This window comes from Mobula birostris, chromosome 3 (genome assembly GCF_030028105.1).
Source record: "Mobula birostris isolate sMobBir1 chromosome 3, sMobBir1.hap1, whole genome shotgun sequence".
NCBI lineage: Eukaryota > Metazoa > Chordata > Chondrichthyes > Myliobatiformes > Myliobatidae > Mobula > Mobula birostris.
The window spans coordinates 71,341,360-71,359,098 of NC_092372.1; the positions used below are offsets into that span (position 1 = coordinate 71,341,360).

The 17,739-nt window shown below is 40.0% G+C and overlaps 1 protein-coding gene across 4 annotated transcripts in view; it reads left to right on the forward strand.

The window, feature by feature from the left end:
• The window catches only part of rell1 (RELT like 1), a 65,566-nt gene that overhangs the window by 35,695 nt on the left and 12,132 nt on the right, over window positions 1–17,739 (forward strand). For all 4 annotated transcript variants that reach the window (XM_072252904.1, XM_072252905.1, XM_072252903.1 and 1 more), the window contains 4 exons: window positions 2,081–2,311; window positions 4,277–4,348; window positions 5,719–5,764; window positions 16,436–16,657. In XM_072252904.1, the coding sequence (XP_072109005.1) occupies window positions 2,081–2,311; window positions 4,277–4,348; window positions 5,719–5,764; window positions 16,436–16,657 (571 nt within the window). The remainder of the gene's footprint in view (window positions 1–2,080; window positions 2,312–4,276; window positions 4,349–5,718; window positions 5,765–16,435; window positions 16,658–17,739) is intronic.

Below are 17,739 nucleotides of genomic sequence, written 5' to 3' on the forward strand. Positions count from 1 at the left end.
TGTTTATTGCAAAAAATAAATTCATGGACATGCTAAACTATTGTGTTTACTGTTTTATCACTGAAAATCCAGTGTTCACTCACAAACAGAAGAAAAAATATAAACAGAGCAAACCCAACTGTTTACTCTCCAAATACTGGTGTGTACACCAGGTCAGAATGTAACATCTAGCAGCATGTGTTCTTGCAACCATCTAGCTGGTGGCAAGTTAGCATTCTCTGTGAAAGCACCTTTCTGTTTATGGGTTGCGAAAAATTGCTCACTGTTTCTTTTAACAGTAAAGATCATCAGTATGTGTCTTTTATATTATGGGTGGTGTTAGAATCAATGGGCAGCACTGCATGCAGCTGCCTGCAAGATTTTTGCATGTGCCATTTTGGGCATGTGTGCCATAGGTTTGCCTTCCCTGCTATTCGCATTCTTTGCATAATTTTCCACTTGCCCTTCTAGTTAGCTCTCTCCAGTCTTTTCTTGCTGATTTTTTAAAAAAATTGATATATCACATCCTTTATTTCATCAAATTCTTTCATTTGTTATACAGGGAGCTTTAGCTTTGATATCTTTTGACCCTTGAGAATGTACCTCTCTTGTATCTGAACTTGTTCAGAGCTGCACACATTAGAATTGCTGCATAATTCTTTGGAAGAATGTTTCTGATATATATGTTAACGTAGGATGTTGGGAAGAACATTTGATAAAACTTCTCATCTTTGAGTAGTTGAGTAATGGAATTTTTAATGCCTGTCTCAATGTAAAGATGAGGACTTGTCTGCAAATAAGATTTCAAACCAAAACCTGCTAGTTGATAACACTACCAAATAATGTATAGTAGTCTTAACTTTAGCTCAGTTTCAGCACTCTCAGCCTATCTGATTTGCAGAGTATAGAACTTCAGGATGGTGGTGAACTTTATATTTAATTTTCTTGTTGCTGTATTATCTTTGTTGTTATTCACAGTTCCTCCTCTTTATACTGTTAAGTAATTTGCTGGTAAATGTGCCATTTTAAACTTTGTCATGCAATAAATTTTGCTGATCTTGAATGGTATTGGAATAAATATTAGCATGAAAACATTTTCACATGCATATAATGGCTGACATGAAGTGGGAAGTAGTCTATAATTATACAACTGTGTCTGTCCATTTGTTCATATTGCACATCTGTAATCCAGAATTATTTTATAGTTGTGGGGAAGGGTTGTACTGACAAGTCCAGCATTTACTGCTCTACATTGAAACCAAGCATAAACAAATTGAAACAGCATGAACAAACATTTAATGTTCCATCATTGACTCTACTAATAATTTTGTAAGAAAACTAATATTACCTAAAAGATTCCTTCCCTTTAACAAATGCTGCAAGCATTAAATACATAAATTATATTGAACATGTATTATCTTGCCTGCTCTACTTATTAATGCTGTCTGTTACACCTTTGAAGCAAATTTCAGCCTGTTGCTATTAGTTGTTACCTTGAGGGGGTAGTGGGGTGCTTTCGTGAATCGTGCCTCTACAAAATCTGTTGTTAGGATAGTTCTTCAGTACTTGACCAACCTGGCCATTAGTTATGAGTACATTCTGTTCTTGTACTACTTCCATTCCAAACATACTCTCTCAGGTCAAACAATGATTCATCAGCTAAGGGAGGATAATTAAAGGCAGCCTCCAGGAAAATTTCTCGCTTGCCCTTGACCCAATGACAAGAGAATACATTGGGTTGAGACTCCATATTGAGAGCCCCTTTGTAATCCTATATGTATTTTAATGTTCAGCCATTTTCAGTTGGTCTGTCTTGATTCTTCTGCAACGGGACAGATTTCCTACTCGAGTAGAGTAGGACAAGGGTAGCCAAACTTGTAGGACCTCAGAGACACTGTGATTTTTACATACAAATTTGAAGAGATTTTCTGAGCAATACGCTAAAGATACCTGTGACATAGTACAGAATCAAGTTTCAACTAGAGTAGCAAAAGAGGAGGAATTAGAGCAAAAGAGGAAGGGTACCGGTCAAATTTAATTTGTGCTTTATTGAGAAATATAACATTTCCTTTTCTTCTCCCCCCCCCCCCCACCCCCGTAGATCCCTGGCCACTTCCTGATCCTCTAGCAAGTAATACTTTCACAGAAGAGAACAACCAAACCAAGATAAATACTGGGCATCCAGAGAACATCGCATTTGTTTTGGTACCTGTTTTCTTTCTTATGGGTCTGTTAGGGCTCTTAATTTGCCAAATTCTAGCTAAGAAAGGCTATCGATGCACAACGGATAGAGAATCGGTCTGTGAAGAGAATGTTCCTGAGGCAGAGATTGGTAAGCGCAATAATAATCAATATGTGACGACTGCACCTATTTGCACTTTGGAAAAAAAAGTTGCTGTGAATATTTAATGGACAATCATTTTGAGATGAGTTTTCTGTATCAAGCTGTCTTGTAAAAGTGTTCATGTAGTCATTATGCATTTTGAAGACTGAAACTTTGGATTTGAAGCTAGATTTGATGTGGAAATAGTCCTTTCTGTAGAACCTTCTGCTCTGGACCAACAGACATTGTGTGAAAATGCAAGTTGAGTGTAATTTTATGAAGTCCTCTGGAATTTTCAAGGTGTTATGTAAATCACTGTCAAAATAATGAAACTGATTTTGCTTTTAAGGGATGTGCATCAATTCCTAAGTAACAATAGATGAGAAAATCTGCAGCCAGGTTAGGAAAAAACTAGTAGGAATAACAAACAAGAGAAAATCCGCAGATGCTGGAAATCCAGGGAACGCACGCAAGTGCTGGAGGAACTCAGCAGGCCAGGCAGCATTTATGGGAAAAGAGTAAACAGTTGATGTTTCGGGCTGAATCCCTTTGTCAGGACTGGAGAGAAAAGATAAATCAGCAAGAGGGCGGGGGGGGGAGGGGAGGAAGAAGTACAAGGTCGTAGGTGATAAGTGAAACTGGGAGAGGGGGAGGTGTGAAGTAGCTGGGAAGTCGATTGGTGAAAGAGATAAAGGGCTGCAGAAGGGGGAATCTGATAGAGCACAGAAGGCTATGGAAGAAAGGGAAGGAGGAGGAGCACCAGAGGGACGTGATGGGCAGGTAAGGTGATGAGGTGAGAGAGGGAAGTGGGAATGGCGAAGGGGGAGAGGCAGTTACTGGAAGTTCGAGAAATCAATGTTCATGCCTTCAGGTTAGAGGCCACCCAGAGGGAATATAAGGTGTTACTTATTCCAAGTAGGATTAACATTTTATCTGCAGCTAGATTAGGAAAAAGACATAGGAATAACGTTTTTGATGTTTTTAAAGTATTGGTTTATTCATTTAAATAAATGGAGGAAAGAGATGAAATTTCTAAAATGATGTTTTTGTTCCACTTGCTTTATGTTAGTAACTCCAGATGGGTGGTGAGTATTTAAACGAATTACTTAGTTAAGCTAATAAGTAATACCTAGCTAACTGTGACCACAATGTCATATTAAGTGTCAATCCAGAAAGAAAAATACCACATTGGATTATAATAGATTTTAGGAGTATATGAGCTATCTTGAATGAACTGAGTAGAGAAAGTAGCATACAGAATGTGAAATAAGCAGGATGAATCTAGAAAAGAGCACAAAAATACAGAAGTCACCACTCTTGTCAGACCACCCATAATTGTAAGACATCATGCTAGCTTGTGGGGTATAATTGTAGGAGCAAATTCTTAGCTGAGATCCATCTGTATCTGCTGACAGATGAGTTCTGTAACTGGTCTGTGCCCAGATACAGGCTGCAATGCAACCTTCAGCTCTGCAAGAGTCCTAGCCCCAGCATATCTATACTGCATAAATGGACTCCTCATCGAATCTAGCTGGCACATGTTGAGAAGTTCCATTAGAATGAATAGAAGAGAGGTAAGCGGAGAACTTTATTTGATTAGTTGTGTGTGTTTTTTTTTAATTAAAAAAAATTTTAACTTAGTGATTTTAGAACATTCACAGACCTCAATAACTGACAATTTTGACATCTGGTAAGCCTGAAGTTGAGCCTTGCTGGCTTTTCTAGTTGACTGCTAAAAGATAGGAGAGGTCGCGTTATTCTGCAATGATGTGCTGGGTGCTGAGCTCCCAGCAGATGATTGTGCCTGGGTCAGGCTGAAAGGAAAAGCACGGTTCAGAGGCAGGCAACCAGTTGGCAGTATTGGGGCAATGGAAGATCTGCTCCATGATGAAGTGATATTATTATGTTACATTTGCAATGTAATGTTTTCTAGATTGACCAAATAGATTTGATTTTTTAAAAATTTTATTCTAGATTTGCATGATGCCAGTGAATGCAATGCTGATACTGTTGGACAAATGGTGCATTATATTATGAAAAATCCTGGTGAGTTATCAGTGTTAAAGTGCAACTAATTAATAGCTTGAAAAAAATGAGCCACATGTCTCACTAATCATTGTGACTATTTCAGATTAATAGCTTAGGTCAATAAAAATATTAAACTTGGGTTTGAAATTAACTGTTGACTTGCAGTTTTATTTTATGGAAACTTTCTAAACTCCTACCACTCTTATATGTAACAATCCTTTCCAATCTCAAGGAAATTGCGTTGTCAATCCTCTGTATTCCAAAGAATACAACACCAGTTTCTATAATTTGCCCCTTTTGTTTAACCTGTGGAGTTTGACTACCAGTCAATGCAGTCCTCCATAGAAGGATATTATGGTCTTTGTAAGATTTGGCATCAAGAGCATGAAATTACATGGTCCTGCTTTTCATCCACTTCCCAGTCTATGCAGGAACTCATCCCTCTTCCTGCTTATGCTCTGCTGATATTTGGTAAGATCCTTGGTATTGGTTTCAGAGAGGAAAGATTTTTATGTCTATAGCTACAGAAACCGTTGTCTGTCATAACTATCAAATCCCCTATCACCTATGGCTCTTTCAGACTTTTTTGTCCCTTCTTCCAGCAGTCCACACTTCAGGCTCTGACTGCATACTTTGAAGAACAATCACACCCAAAAACATCCCAAACGAAAATCTGCTTGAGGGTGAAGTTGTTTCAGAGAACCTTTGCACTCCCTTCCTGTTCCCCTTGAGTTTGTCTGATGATCTCCCATTCCATCTCCATGTATTCTCACAGATGGTGCAGCATGTCCATTTATGATATTCTTGAAGTTGTCTGTCCTGGTCTTGAACTTAATTTTCTTGTCATCTTTAACTCCGGAGATTTGCATTATGTCTCCCTAGTTACTGATCAGTGATTATTGGTGATGTGTATCTATTGTAGGTGCAGCTAGTACTTTCTTCCTCCATTATAATCTATATGTTTCTGACTCCATGCTGTGCTTTACATTTGTGTATTTCATTCAGTGTCAGCTTTAAAATGTATAGCCTTATAATTGGGCGAATACACAGTAGCAACTCAAGACCTGTATAATAGAAATCTACCCTACAATTTATTTACTTATTTTAAATATTGCTCATTTATTTTGTTTTCAGTATTCTATTATTATAGTGCTGCCTTCCCTATGCATCAATTATTTTTAACCTGCAGCATTGGTTTCCATTTGTTAGGAATTGTTTGAATTTGTAAGTCAACTTTGTAATGAAAATTACATCATGAATTAGATTGAGATACAATCAACAGCAAGTGGACTAAACACTAATTGTAATTAAAGGTTTGATTTATAATGGATTTTCAATTTCAAATATTATTCAATTTGGGACTAAATGTAACTTTTATTCTTTTACAGCCAATGCTGAGGCATTGCAAGCTATGTTGGACAGTAATGTAGAAAGGTAATATTACTTTCAAACCATTATTAAAAGTGTTTGTGTCAAAAATGAAATATAAGGTACCTCTAAAATGAGAGGTTACTTGATTATACTACAGTTTTGTTGGGAAAATGCTAATAGAGTGCTTGTTGTGATAAATTGAAATGTTGCGATTATCTGGAAAAGTAGTTACACACAGTGGCCACTTAATTAGGTACAGGACTGGAACCTGGTGTGGTGGTCTGCTGCAGTAGCTCATCTACTTCTAGGTTTGAAGTGTTGTGCATTCAGAGATGCTCTTCTGCACATCACCGTTGTAACATATTATCTGAGTTACTGTGGCATCCTTGTCAGCTTGAATCAGTCTGGCATTGCTGCCTGCTTCAACCATGCCAGATTTCTTAATTCTAAAGTGCATAGTTCCCCCAGGGCTTGGTCAATCCATACATTCACTTCCCATTCACTGGCTGTTCTCACTGACTTAGTACCTTAAAAACACCTTACTTAGTAGCACGATCCATTATTTTTACTTATCCTTTTCTTATCAATGTGTTGAGGCTTGAAGTTTCCATGGGCCTCTCAAAGATTGACTTGATTCTTGATAATACAGCCCTTTTGTCTCATTTCCTTTTGTACATTTGGCCCAATGTCTCAGAATGCCTCTTGATCATTTGCTATGTCCCATATTGAGGAACCATTCAGTGTCCACATGAATGTAATGGTAACTTTCCACAGCCTCTTGAGATGGAGGTCTGCCTGCTATGTGAAAATTTCAGTTTCTAGCGTCAGTTGTTTCATGTGGCTGCTCTATTAACAATGCTCAGTTGATTTCCAATGCCATGCTGTGTATATATTATTAAGAGACTGAATTTCTGTTTTATAGAACTAATGGAAGTAGATTGAAGGCTGGTTCTTGTCTATGAAACACATTATGATATTTTCCTATCGAGGGTGAAGGACCCTGGATTTAATTATAAAATGAATGTATGAAATTAAAGGAGAGTTGACAAATAGTAAAATTGTTCAACTTGCTGAAAGTATCCCTTCCCATCTCTATAATCTCCGGCTACAGCAGTCAAAGTACTCCATTCTTCAAAGAATTTTTTTCATCCCACTCACTTCTGCCACATCTTTAGTGGCCATATATTTATCTGCTTTAAGCTCTCAAGATCATTAGTCTGTTTTAGAGCATTTAGTGGCAATGTATTCAGCTGTGTTTAGGTTCTGCTGTTCCTTTCCTTATTTCTCCTGTACTATCTTAATTTCCTGTTCCTGTAGGGGATCTTGTCTAAAAGTGATCTGAGTTATGGGAGGCAGGAAAGTGGAGTAGCTGGGGAAAACCCATAATCAGAGAGAAGTTGCAACAACAACCCTCAGCCCTGAGATCAGGATCAAGCCTGGGTCACCACCTGTCAGACCACCGTGCCAGCTGAGGATCATGGTGTCCACTGGTGATCCAATCAGTAGTAATGAAGTAGTATAATGTTCAAAAAAGATAGTAGGGATAGTGTGGGTAATTATAGACCAGTGAGCCTTACGTCTGTGGTGGGAAAGCTGTTGGAAAAGATTCTTAGAGATAGGATCGATGGGCACTTAGAGAATCATGATCTGATCAGGGACAGTCAGCATGGCTTTGTGAAGGGCAGATCGTGTCTAACAAGCCTGATAGAGTTCTTTGAGGAGGTGACCAGGCATATAGATGAGGGTAGTGCAGTGGATATGATCTACATGGATTTTAGTAAGGCATTTGACAAGGTTCCACAGGGTAGGCTTATTCAGAAAGTTAGAAGGCATGGGATCCAAGGAAGTTTGGCCAGGTGGATGCAGAATTGGCTTGCCTGCAGAAGGCAGAGAGTGGTGGTGGAGGGAGTACATTCAGATTGGAGGATTGTGACTAGTGGTGTTCCACAAGGATCTGTTCTGGGACCGCTAGGGACCTCTACTTTTCGTGATTTTTATTAACGACCTGGATGTGGGGATAGAAAGGTGGCTTGGCAAGTTTGCAGACGACACAAAGATTGGTGGTGTTGTAGATAGTGTAGAGGATTGTCGAAGATTGCAGAGAGACATTAATAGGATGTAGAAGTGGGCTGAGGAGTGGCAGATGGAGTTCAACCCAGGGAAGTGTGAGGTGGTACACTTTGGAAGGACAAACTCCAAGGCAGAGTACAAAGTAAATGGCAGGATACTTGGTAGTGCGGAGGAGCAGAGGGATCTCGGGGTATATGTCCACAGATCCCTGAAAGTTGCCTCGCAGGTAGATAGGGTAGTTAAGAAAGCTTATGGGGTGTTAGCTTTCGTAAGTGGAGGGATAGAGTTTTAAGAGTCGTGAGGTAATGATGCAGCTCTATAAAACTCTGGTTAGGCCACACTTGGAGTACTGTGTCCAGTTCTGGTCGCCTCACTTTAGGAAGGATGTGGAAGCATTGGAAAGGGTACAGAGGAGATTTACCAGGATGCTGCCTGGTTAAGAGAATATGGATTATGATCAGAGATTAAGGGAGCTAGGGCTTTACTCTTTGGAGAGGAGGAGGATGAGAGGAGACATGATAGAGGTATACAAGATAATAAGAGGAATAGATAGAGTGGATAGCCAGCGCCTCTTCCCCAGGTCACCACTGCTCAATACAAGAGAATGTGGCTTTAAGGTAAGGGGTGGGAAGTTCAAGGATTTTTTTTATTCAGAGTAGTTGGTGCGTGGAATGCACTGCCTGAGTTAATGGTGGAGGCAGATACACTAGTGAAATTTAAGAGACTACTAGACAGGTATATGGAGGAATTTAAGGTGGGGGGTTATATGGGAGGCAGGGTTTAAGGGTCGGCACAACATTGTGGGCCGAACGGCCTGTACTGTGCTGTACTATTGTATGTTTTATAATCTTTTCTGATTAGGGCATGTTGTGTGGAGGTTGAGAATTCCCAAATATGTAGGCTCATATGTCTAAATTTTATTTAACTAACTGTAATAAACTAACTGCTTGTGTTTGTAAATTAATGCTTTGATGCCCTCCAGTGGCAGTTTATCTAAGTTGCAGAAGCACAATTTGAAGCTGTTGCTTGTCACAGCAATTCAGAATATGCAATCCTGTGAGGGTAAACCTATTCCAAGTATAGGCTAATGTTATTGTTACCGGGTTGCAGTAACTGGATAAGTTAACTATTAAGTGATGTGCAACTTTTGGCATTTGAATCCCATAGCTTCACCTTTGTGGAATGGATAAAGCCAGGCATTAATAAAGTAACCCTTTTGTTATGTTGCAGAGGGCAGCCCTGACTTCTGTTAGCACTGTGAATTAGAAGTTTAGCAACAGGTGAGAGGATAAGAGTTTCGATCACTGGCTGGTGAATTTCTGTTGAACAGTGAGTGGAGGGGGAGAAGCACCAGCTTGACACCATTGGGTAGGAGTATCCTTGGGTGTAGCAGCATTGCTTTGTAACCAAGAGGTCTCTGAAAGTACTGGCCCAAAATCTATTACCTTCTGGTTGGCAACTCTTCAAAAAATTGCCAGCAACATCCTCTTTCACTATTGGACTTGTCTCTGAATTTCATGCTCCCACATTGCAAAACTGAAGTCAGATCCTGAGTCCTAGACTAGAGCATGAATATACTGAACTAAGGAAGTTTTGATGCACTTTTATTCAGGGTGATTAGCTTTACCCGAGGGATTGCTTACATAAGAAATGCAGTCCCATTAATTTCAATTATATTGGAAAAAAGGATTGAAGAGAAGCAAGCCTGGACAAGCTTGAGTTCTGATGAAGAGTCTTGGCCCAATGCGTCGACTGTACTCTTCCATAGATGCTGCCTGGCCTGAGTTTTTCTAGCATTTTGTGTGTGAAGTTTGGACAATTGTATTTTTATTTTATCTTTATTTTTAATTTTCTGGTTGTTTAATAGATAATGTAAATCTTTCTTTTAGTAACTTAGATTTGAACTTGATGATTTTGTTTGTACTATCAAGGTGTTAGGGGTAGTCAGTAAGAATCTGTCACCTGAGGCATAGATTCATCTTAGTTGGGACTATAGATCCAAAACTGCTAAGGCTACAAAGCAGCAGCAAACATCAGTAAGTTCATCCATCATTTGTGAAACGAAAGAACCTTTCAATGTTTTGGGACAAAACCTTGCATCTGCACCTGTCCTAACACAGGAATTTGATCTAAAATGTTGACAATTCTGTTCCTCCCACTGATGCTATATAGCCTGCTGGGTCCCACCAGCACATTGTTGCTCCAGATAACAGCGTCTGTGGTCTCTTGTGTCTGCAGTCATCACAACAAGCCAGACTGAGGATAACCCAGACAAAGTAAATTGTGTATTATAAGTGTTTCTTTTGCACTTGTTGCTTTTGCTCTTTGTCCAATTTTCTTTTGTACACACTAAAATTTAAAACTGTTTCTCATAAGTTTGGATAATACTTCAAAGTTTTTGAGGATTGTACTTTATCCTCCAACATTTATCTTCTTTAGAATTTTGTTTTACTGTATTTATGCTTTTAGCTGTCTTAAATGTTATTGATTCAAAATGATAAATTATTATGATTGAGGACACGTAGTCCTCTTTTATTGTCATTTAGTAATGCATGCATTAAGAATGATAAAATGTTTTTCCAGAATGATATCATGAAAACACATGACAAACCGAGTTAAAAACTAAGAAAAACCACTTAATTGCAACATATAGTTACAACAGTGCAAAGCAATACCGTAATTTGATAAGAACAGACCATGGCACAGTAAAAGTCTCAAAGTCTCTTGAAAGTCCCATCATCTCACGCAGACGGTAAACCTCCAGTGTCGCCAACTTGCCGGTGAAGCATTCGACCACAGTCCAACTCAGAGTCCGTCTGAAAAACTCTGACCCTCTGACCACCTCCCGACACTGAACACCATCTCTGCCAAGCGCTTTGACCCTGGCTCCGGCAACAGGCGATACGCAAAGCCAAGGATTTGGGGCCTTTGTCTTCGGAGATTCTGGATCGCACAGTAGCAACGGCAGCAAAGCAGGCATTTCAGAAGTTACTCCAGATGTTCCTCTGCGCTTCTCTCGTCTGTCTCCATCAAATCCGGATTGTGCACGGCCCCTAGTTACACATTATCGATATTCATTCGGAACAGCCGCGCGCGCTGCGTTGCACCGCCATCTTCTCCTCCCTTCTTCAGTCTGGAGCAGTTTAAGTTGCAGAAGAAGAAGAATATATATGCTGGAAATCTGAAATAAAACTGTACAACTCGTAGAGCTGCTTCCATTGATCTCAGTCCTGTCTGTGTGGAGTTTGCACTTTCTGCCTGTGACCATATGGGTATTCTGGTATGTTCCAAGTCCCAAGGAGGTACTGGCTGGTATATTAATTGGCCACTGTAGGTTATTCCTAGTGTGTATGTGAGTGATAGATCTGGGGATTGTTGATAAGAATGCTGGAAGAATTTAGAAATAAATTAGAAGGGATTAAAGTAAAATTAGCATAATTGGATGGTTGGTTGTTGGTGCTGGCTCTGTCCTTTCTATGATTTAATAACTCAAATCTAAATACCGACACGTTTGAGTAACACCGTTTTATTTGGCTGTATTCATGGATTTTCATGCAGGGTTGAATGACAATTAAACTTGAATATTTGAGGAGCATCCATGAAGTAAGAAATATCACTGATCTTTGAAACAGTATCAAAATCAGGTTTGATATCACTGGCATATGTTGTGAAATCTGTTGGTTTGTGGCAGTAGTACATTGCAATATATAATAAAAAAACTATAAATAATTAAATAGTGCAAAAAGAGAGCAAAGAAAAAAAGTAAGGTAGTTTACATTGGTTCATTATCCATTCAGAAATCTGATGGCAGAAGGGAAGAAGCTATTCCTGAAACGTTGAGTGTGTGCCTTCAGGTACTTGTACCTTCTCCACTTGATGGTAGCAATGAGAAGAGGGCACATCCTGGGTGATGGGAGCCCTTAACCATGGGTGCTGCCTTTTTGAGGCATTGCCTTTTGAAGGTGTCCTTGACGCTGGGAGTGCTTGTACCCGTGATGGAGATGGCTGAGTTTACAAATTTATGCAGCTTTCTCCTGTGTGCAGTGGCTCCTCCATACCCGGTGTTGATGCAATCAATTAGAACGCTCTTTACGGTGCATCTATAGAAACTTGCAAGTCTTTGGTGACATACCAAGTCTCCTCAAACTCCTGATGAAATATAGCTACTGTCATGCCTTCTTTATAATTGCATCAGGATAGATCTTCAGAGATGTTGATACCCCTTGTAACAATGATCACTGAGGCACAGAGGGATCTGTATTTAATGACAAGTACCTTTATTGTAAAAACTAACAAATATATGAATTCATACACCAAATACCTTGTGTGCACACCTGCGAAGTATCCCAGACTCTCATGAATAGTCAAAGAATAGCAAAGGTATTACATGAGCAAACGAGTCTGCTCTGGCCAGGCGTTCCTTATAGTCCCAGTTTACTCTCCAGGTGATCCTTGCAGGGTTGCTCTGCTTGTATCTGCGATAGTTATTTTTTTGAAATTACCGCTGCTAGCACACACGAAGCATCCACTTTTATATCCATTTCTTATCAATTCAAATATTGCATTCCAGTGTCATTGGCCAGAGGTTATGTGTTTGACCTTTAACACCTTGTTATTGGCTTTGCTGCAAGATAGCATCCATTTATTGCTCTCTTCCCATCAAGTGACTGTCGGTAATTTATAGCTCTTTGTTCTCAATCAGCAACCAGTTCGAATCACTCCAGGCAGGCACCAACCCCAACATACACAAACCTGCATGCTATATCCAACCAAAGAACAGCTCACAAATAACTTACTTGGAAATTATCTCCAGTTCAGCAGATTAACTGGAGCATCATTGTGCCTTTAAAACATTGATCAAGCCAAGCACTTCAAGCTCACAAAATGGAGAGCAAAGTGGCCCCCTCCATCCCTAAGTACTCAGCAAGAACAAAGACAATTTGCCTGCCTGTCTGCTTCCACTGTCCTCAGTTCATTCAAATTCACTGATTTGTAGACTGTTCTTTCTGGCCAACAAGTGCAAGGTTGTTGTGACTCCACTCAATCACTTGATCTGTCTGACTCCTGTACGTCTCTTCATCACCATCTGAAATTCTGCGAACAATAGTTGTGTCATTGGCAAATTTAGCGATGGTATACGAGCAGGGCCTAGCTGCACAGTCATGGGCGCAGAGATGGTAGAGCAGTGATTTAAGCACACATCCTTGAAGTACGCCAGTGTTGTCAGCAAGGAGGAGATATTATTTCAAATCTGCACCGACTGTGGTGGTTTCCCGTTGATGAAGTCAAAGACAAGGATCCACTTGCAGAGGGAGGTATAGAGGCCCAGATTTGGAGCTTGTTGATTAGAACTGAGGGTGTGATTGTGTTGAATTCTGAGATGTAATCAACAAATAGGAGCCTGACATGGGTATTGCTATTGTCCAGGTGATCAAAGCCAAGTGGAGTGTTTATGAGATTGCATCTGCTGTAGATCTATTGTGGCGACGTCTGAAACTATAGAATCTGGATTCAATAAAGAGAAAATTTTCCTATAAGTCCAGCCAGTCCTTTGGTCAAAGCAAATGATACCTTTCTTGAAAATGTTATAAAACATAATTATATCTATTCCTGGTAATGTTGGGATACAAACTTTCCATTGGTTGCACTACTGCCATGTGGAAAAGCTGAAACAGATGCACTGCATTGGAATTCCTTTGTATACTTCTATAATTGGAAAAGTTGACTGAATGCAAACAAGACATATTGATAAGTACAGGTATTAGTTATTAATACACAAAAAAGAGAAAATCTGCAGATGCTGGAAATCTGAGCAATACATGCAAAATGCTGGAGGAACTCGGCAGGCCAGGCAGCATCTATGGAAAAAAGTACAGGCAGAAACATCAATTGGAACTTTTTTCCATAGATGCTGCCTGGCCTGCTGAGTTCCTCCAGCATTTTGCATGTGTTACTTAGTTATTAATACAACGGGCCTCAGTATAGATTTTGGTAGGAAAATTTTACTCACTTATGGAGTAAGGCAGATAACCTGGCATGTTTTGTGGTGCCAGACTAATAGATTTGCTGGACTATGAGATATTAATTCCCATTTATATTCAGCATATTTTTCATTTGTCATTTTTGATGTGATGCTGTATTACAATAAACTTAGTGAGTTCAGTAAATTTAAAGGGAGTATGGGAAATGACACTCTTCTCAGTTTAAGGAAAGCTTGGGAATGGACCCCAGCAAATCAGAAGTGAGTGCAGGAGCCTGATCACAGTGAATTGGAAGGAAGCTTAGCAAATTTTATCCAGTGATCCAGATGCCAAACCATTGGGACCTTCTCTCAATTCTTCCATCTCTGCCACATCTGACTCTTTTCTCAATTCCTCCGTCTCTGCCACATCTGCTCTCAGGATGAGGCTTTCCATTCTAGAACGAAGGAGATGTCCTCCTTTTTAAAAAGGGACTTCCCTTCCTCCACTATCAGCGCTGCCCTCAACTGCATTTCTTCCATTTCACGCAGTCCCATATTCCTGCTACCCTACCAGGGATAGGATCCCTCTTGTCATCACCTACCACCCCACCGGCCTCTGTATCCAAGTCTGTTGGGGTCATTTACTGTGGTTGATCCTCCCGGTGTGGCCTCCTGTACATTTGTGAGACCTGACTGTTGTAGATTGGGAGACCGTTTCGCCAAGCATCTACGCTACGTTTGCCAGAACGTGGGATCTCCCAGTGGGCACCCATTTTAATTCCACTTCTCATTCCCATTCCGATATGTCCATCCATGGCCTCCTCCACTGTCGTGATGAGGTCACACTTAGGTTGGAGGAAAAAAAAACCTTAAATTCCATTTGGGTAGCCTGCAACCTGATGGCATGAACATTGATTTCCCAAACTTTTGGGAATGACCCCCACCTCCCCTCCCTTCAATGTTTCTCATCCCCTTTTCCCTCTCTCACCTTATCACCTTGCCCACCCACCACCTCCCTCTGGTGCTCTTCCCACCCCCCCCACACACTTTTTCTTTGTTCCATGGCCTTCTGTCTCTTTCATCAATCAACCAATCAACTTCCCAGCTCTTTACTTCATTGCTCCCCCTCCGGGTTTCACCTAGCACCAGGTGTTTCTCTCATCCCTCCCCTCACCTTTTAAATCTATTCCTCAGCTTTTTTTCTCCAGTCCTGCCGAAGGGCTTTGCCCCAAAACATCGACTGTACTTTTTTCCATAGATGCTGCCTGACATCTTTGCCAGCATGAGTTCCTCCAGCATCTTGTGTGTATTGCTTGGTTTTCCAGCATGCAGATTTTCTCTTGTTTGTCGTTGGGACATCTGATGGATGGATAGCAGATTACTGTATTTCTTTCACTGACAATAACTTTAGGAAAATGCTGAACTATATGGGAAGCACAGTGGTACAGCTAGGAGAGCTCCAGCATCATAGCTCCAGTGATCTGGATGCAATCCAGACTTCTGGAGCTGTCCATGGAGAATTTGCTCTTTCTCCTTGTGAATGTGTAGTCTTTTCCCTGGGTGCTTTGGTTTCTGAGCACATCACAAAAGTGTGTTGAAGTTGCCCTAATGTATAACTGAGTAGTAGAATCTTGTGGGTGTGGTGGACTAAATGCTGGGAATGTACTAGATAAATTGAGTAATGGTAAGTTTAGTGTTTAAAAAAAAAAAAGGGTGCTCGATGGTTAGGACAGACTTGTTAGGCCAAAAGGTCTAATTCTGTACTATGTATCTTTACCACTGAGGTCAATTATAGCAGATTCAGTTGGAGATTTTAACTGCCTGTATGTCGTCCCAATAATTCAATCATTCCTTCATTTTATAATGGAAATGCCTTCTGTATCACGTCAAGAAGCAATGTTATTGTTGATCTGAGAGCAGTTCACTGCCACCAATGGGTCTTTGTAAAGCACTAGTTCAGCAGTTTCTGCTTTTACCTTGCAGCTCCAGGATTGTCACTAGTGGGTGTTGTGCATATAGAGGCTGAACATTTCTTCATGACCATCTGGGTTTCTTCCAAGTGTTCCAGAAATTTGCTGGTAGATTAATTGGTTACTGTAATTAATCATATGCGGAGAAGAATCGGATGAATTGATGGATGTGTGAGGGAGGGAAAGCTGAAGGGGTACAGGGAAAACAGACAAAGATAATGGAACCAGTGGATTTGCTCTCCTAGCAGTTGACATGGAACTGTTGCCCTAAATGGCCTTGTGTTATTGTAAGGATAAGACAGTATTTGTTTTATGGTGCTAAACTATTGAAAACTAGATTTAATTCATTGGATAAGACCAGAATAACATGTCTACTTAATTGTTTCCATTACTTCCCTGCGTAAGAACTTGTACTAAGCTTGCTGGTATACCTGACAGCATCTAATGGCACATAATGATACGTGGTTGGATTGTACACATCTTGGAGTTTGTGTGCAATGGAATAACAGGTAGCTGTCACAAGTAAAGGTTTAATCTGCTTTTTTTCCTATGCAATGTACAAACGGTTTGTAGATCGTAGCTTATATTTAACTGCATAAAAAAAGGCAAATGGCAATTATGATAGAAAACAGCCTGTAAAATTGTTACACTCCATAGATGCTTGTTTAGCAATGTTATTATTACAAACAATTTTACTGCACCTTAAAATTCAGTTTCTTTTCTCTCTGTTAGTCCTTCAAGTCCCAATGGTCCTCCTAGTCCAGTTACTCCTGAAAGTCCTGTATCACCGACTGGAAGCCCTGCAAAGAACAATTTTCAGTGGCATCATCTGCATACAATTAGTGGAGCAGCGGGGAAAAGCTCTTGTTCACGTTGCACCCAACGGAAGTCAAAGAGTAGTAGAGAATTCAGGAAGAGTCGTCCTGGAGAGGTCACAGTATTATCCGTGGGAAGGTGAGGAAAAATCAAGTTTCTGTACTTGTTCATGTTTTCACTTCATTTTCTGTATACTACAAGTATGACAAATATGGAAAAAGCTCTCTATTCTATTCTATTCTATTCTGTTCTATTCTCTCTATTCTATTCTGCTGAAGTGAGGTGATGAATCTCTCAAATAGTGACCAGAGTTTTTATCAAATTAGAAACTTGATAAGTAGGAGTAGGTGCTAAGTAATTTAAAGGGATAATAAAAATGCACAGTTTAAATGATTATCTATATACATAGAAGTATATAACATCTTATGAGTAAAAGGCAATTCTTGTGTTATGTTGGTAGAAAAATTAAAAAACTAAATGTGATGCATTTGGTGAAACCAGAATAAAATGCTGACTTGATTGTTTCTATTACTTTTGAGCATATGAGGTATAGCCACACTGAGTTTGCAAGTATGTCTAGTACCATTTACTGGCAGATAGAGATACATTGAAATGCTAATAAACGTATTTTCCCACAATGGAAAACATGTGCCTTGGGATTGAGTCCAGGCTTCAATGTTTGTGTCGTTATTGTAGGTGGGTCTAGAAGTAATGCAGTGATGAGAGCCTGGTGTGGTGGGAGGGAAACGGGGAAACGTTATTGAGAAAGGTGTGACTGAGATTGGAAATCCATATTGACCTTTGGGAAGCAGTTGCAGATAATGGTGGAAATCTGTGCCTCTGCCAGGGACCTTGGACATTATTGAGTCAGAATCTAGGCTTTAGTGGTTGGAGGCTTACGAGTGATCTCAGATCTCTGAGAGGTATGAGGGGAATCTGATCTATGGGTTGCAATTTTGGAATGTGTGAAAATTAACAGGGAAAGTTGTGGATCAAGACATCAGAGGGTCCTTGTTGGGAGGAAGGTCTGGGGGTTATGGGCTATGCTTCAGATATAAAATCAGTGGGGCTTTAGTGCTGGTGTGGCAGTGTGGAATGTTTTCAAAAAATCCGAAGGGTTCCAATCCTGTGGCACTAAAAATGATGTCCCAGAAGAAAAGAATGATACTCTCAGAAAGTGCACTTCTGATGTGAAATTTGTATCAGTTGCACAAGATTGA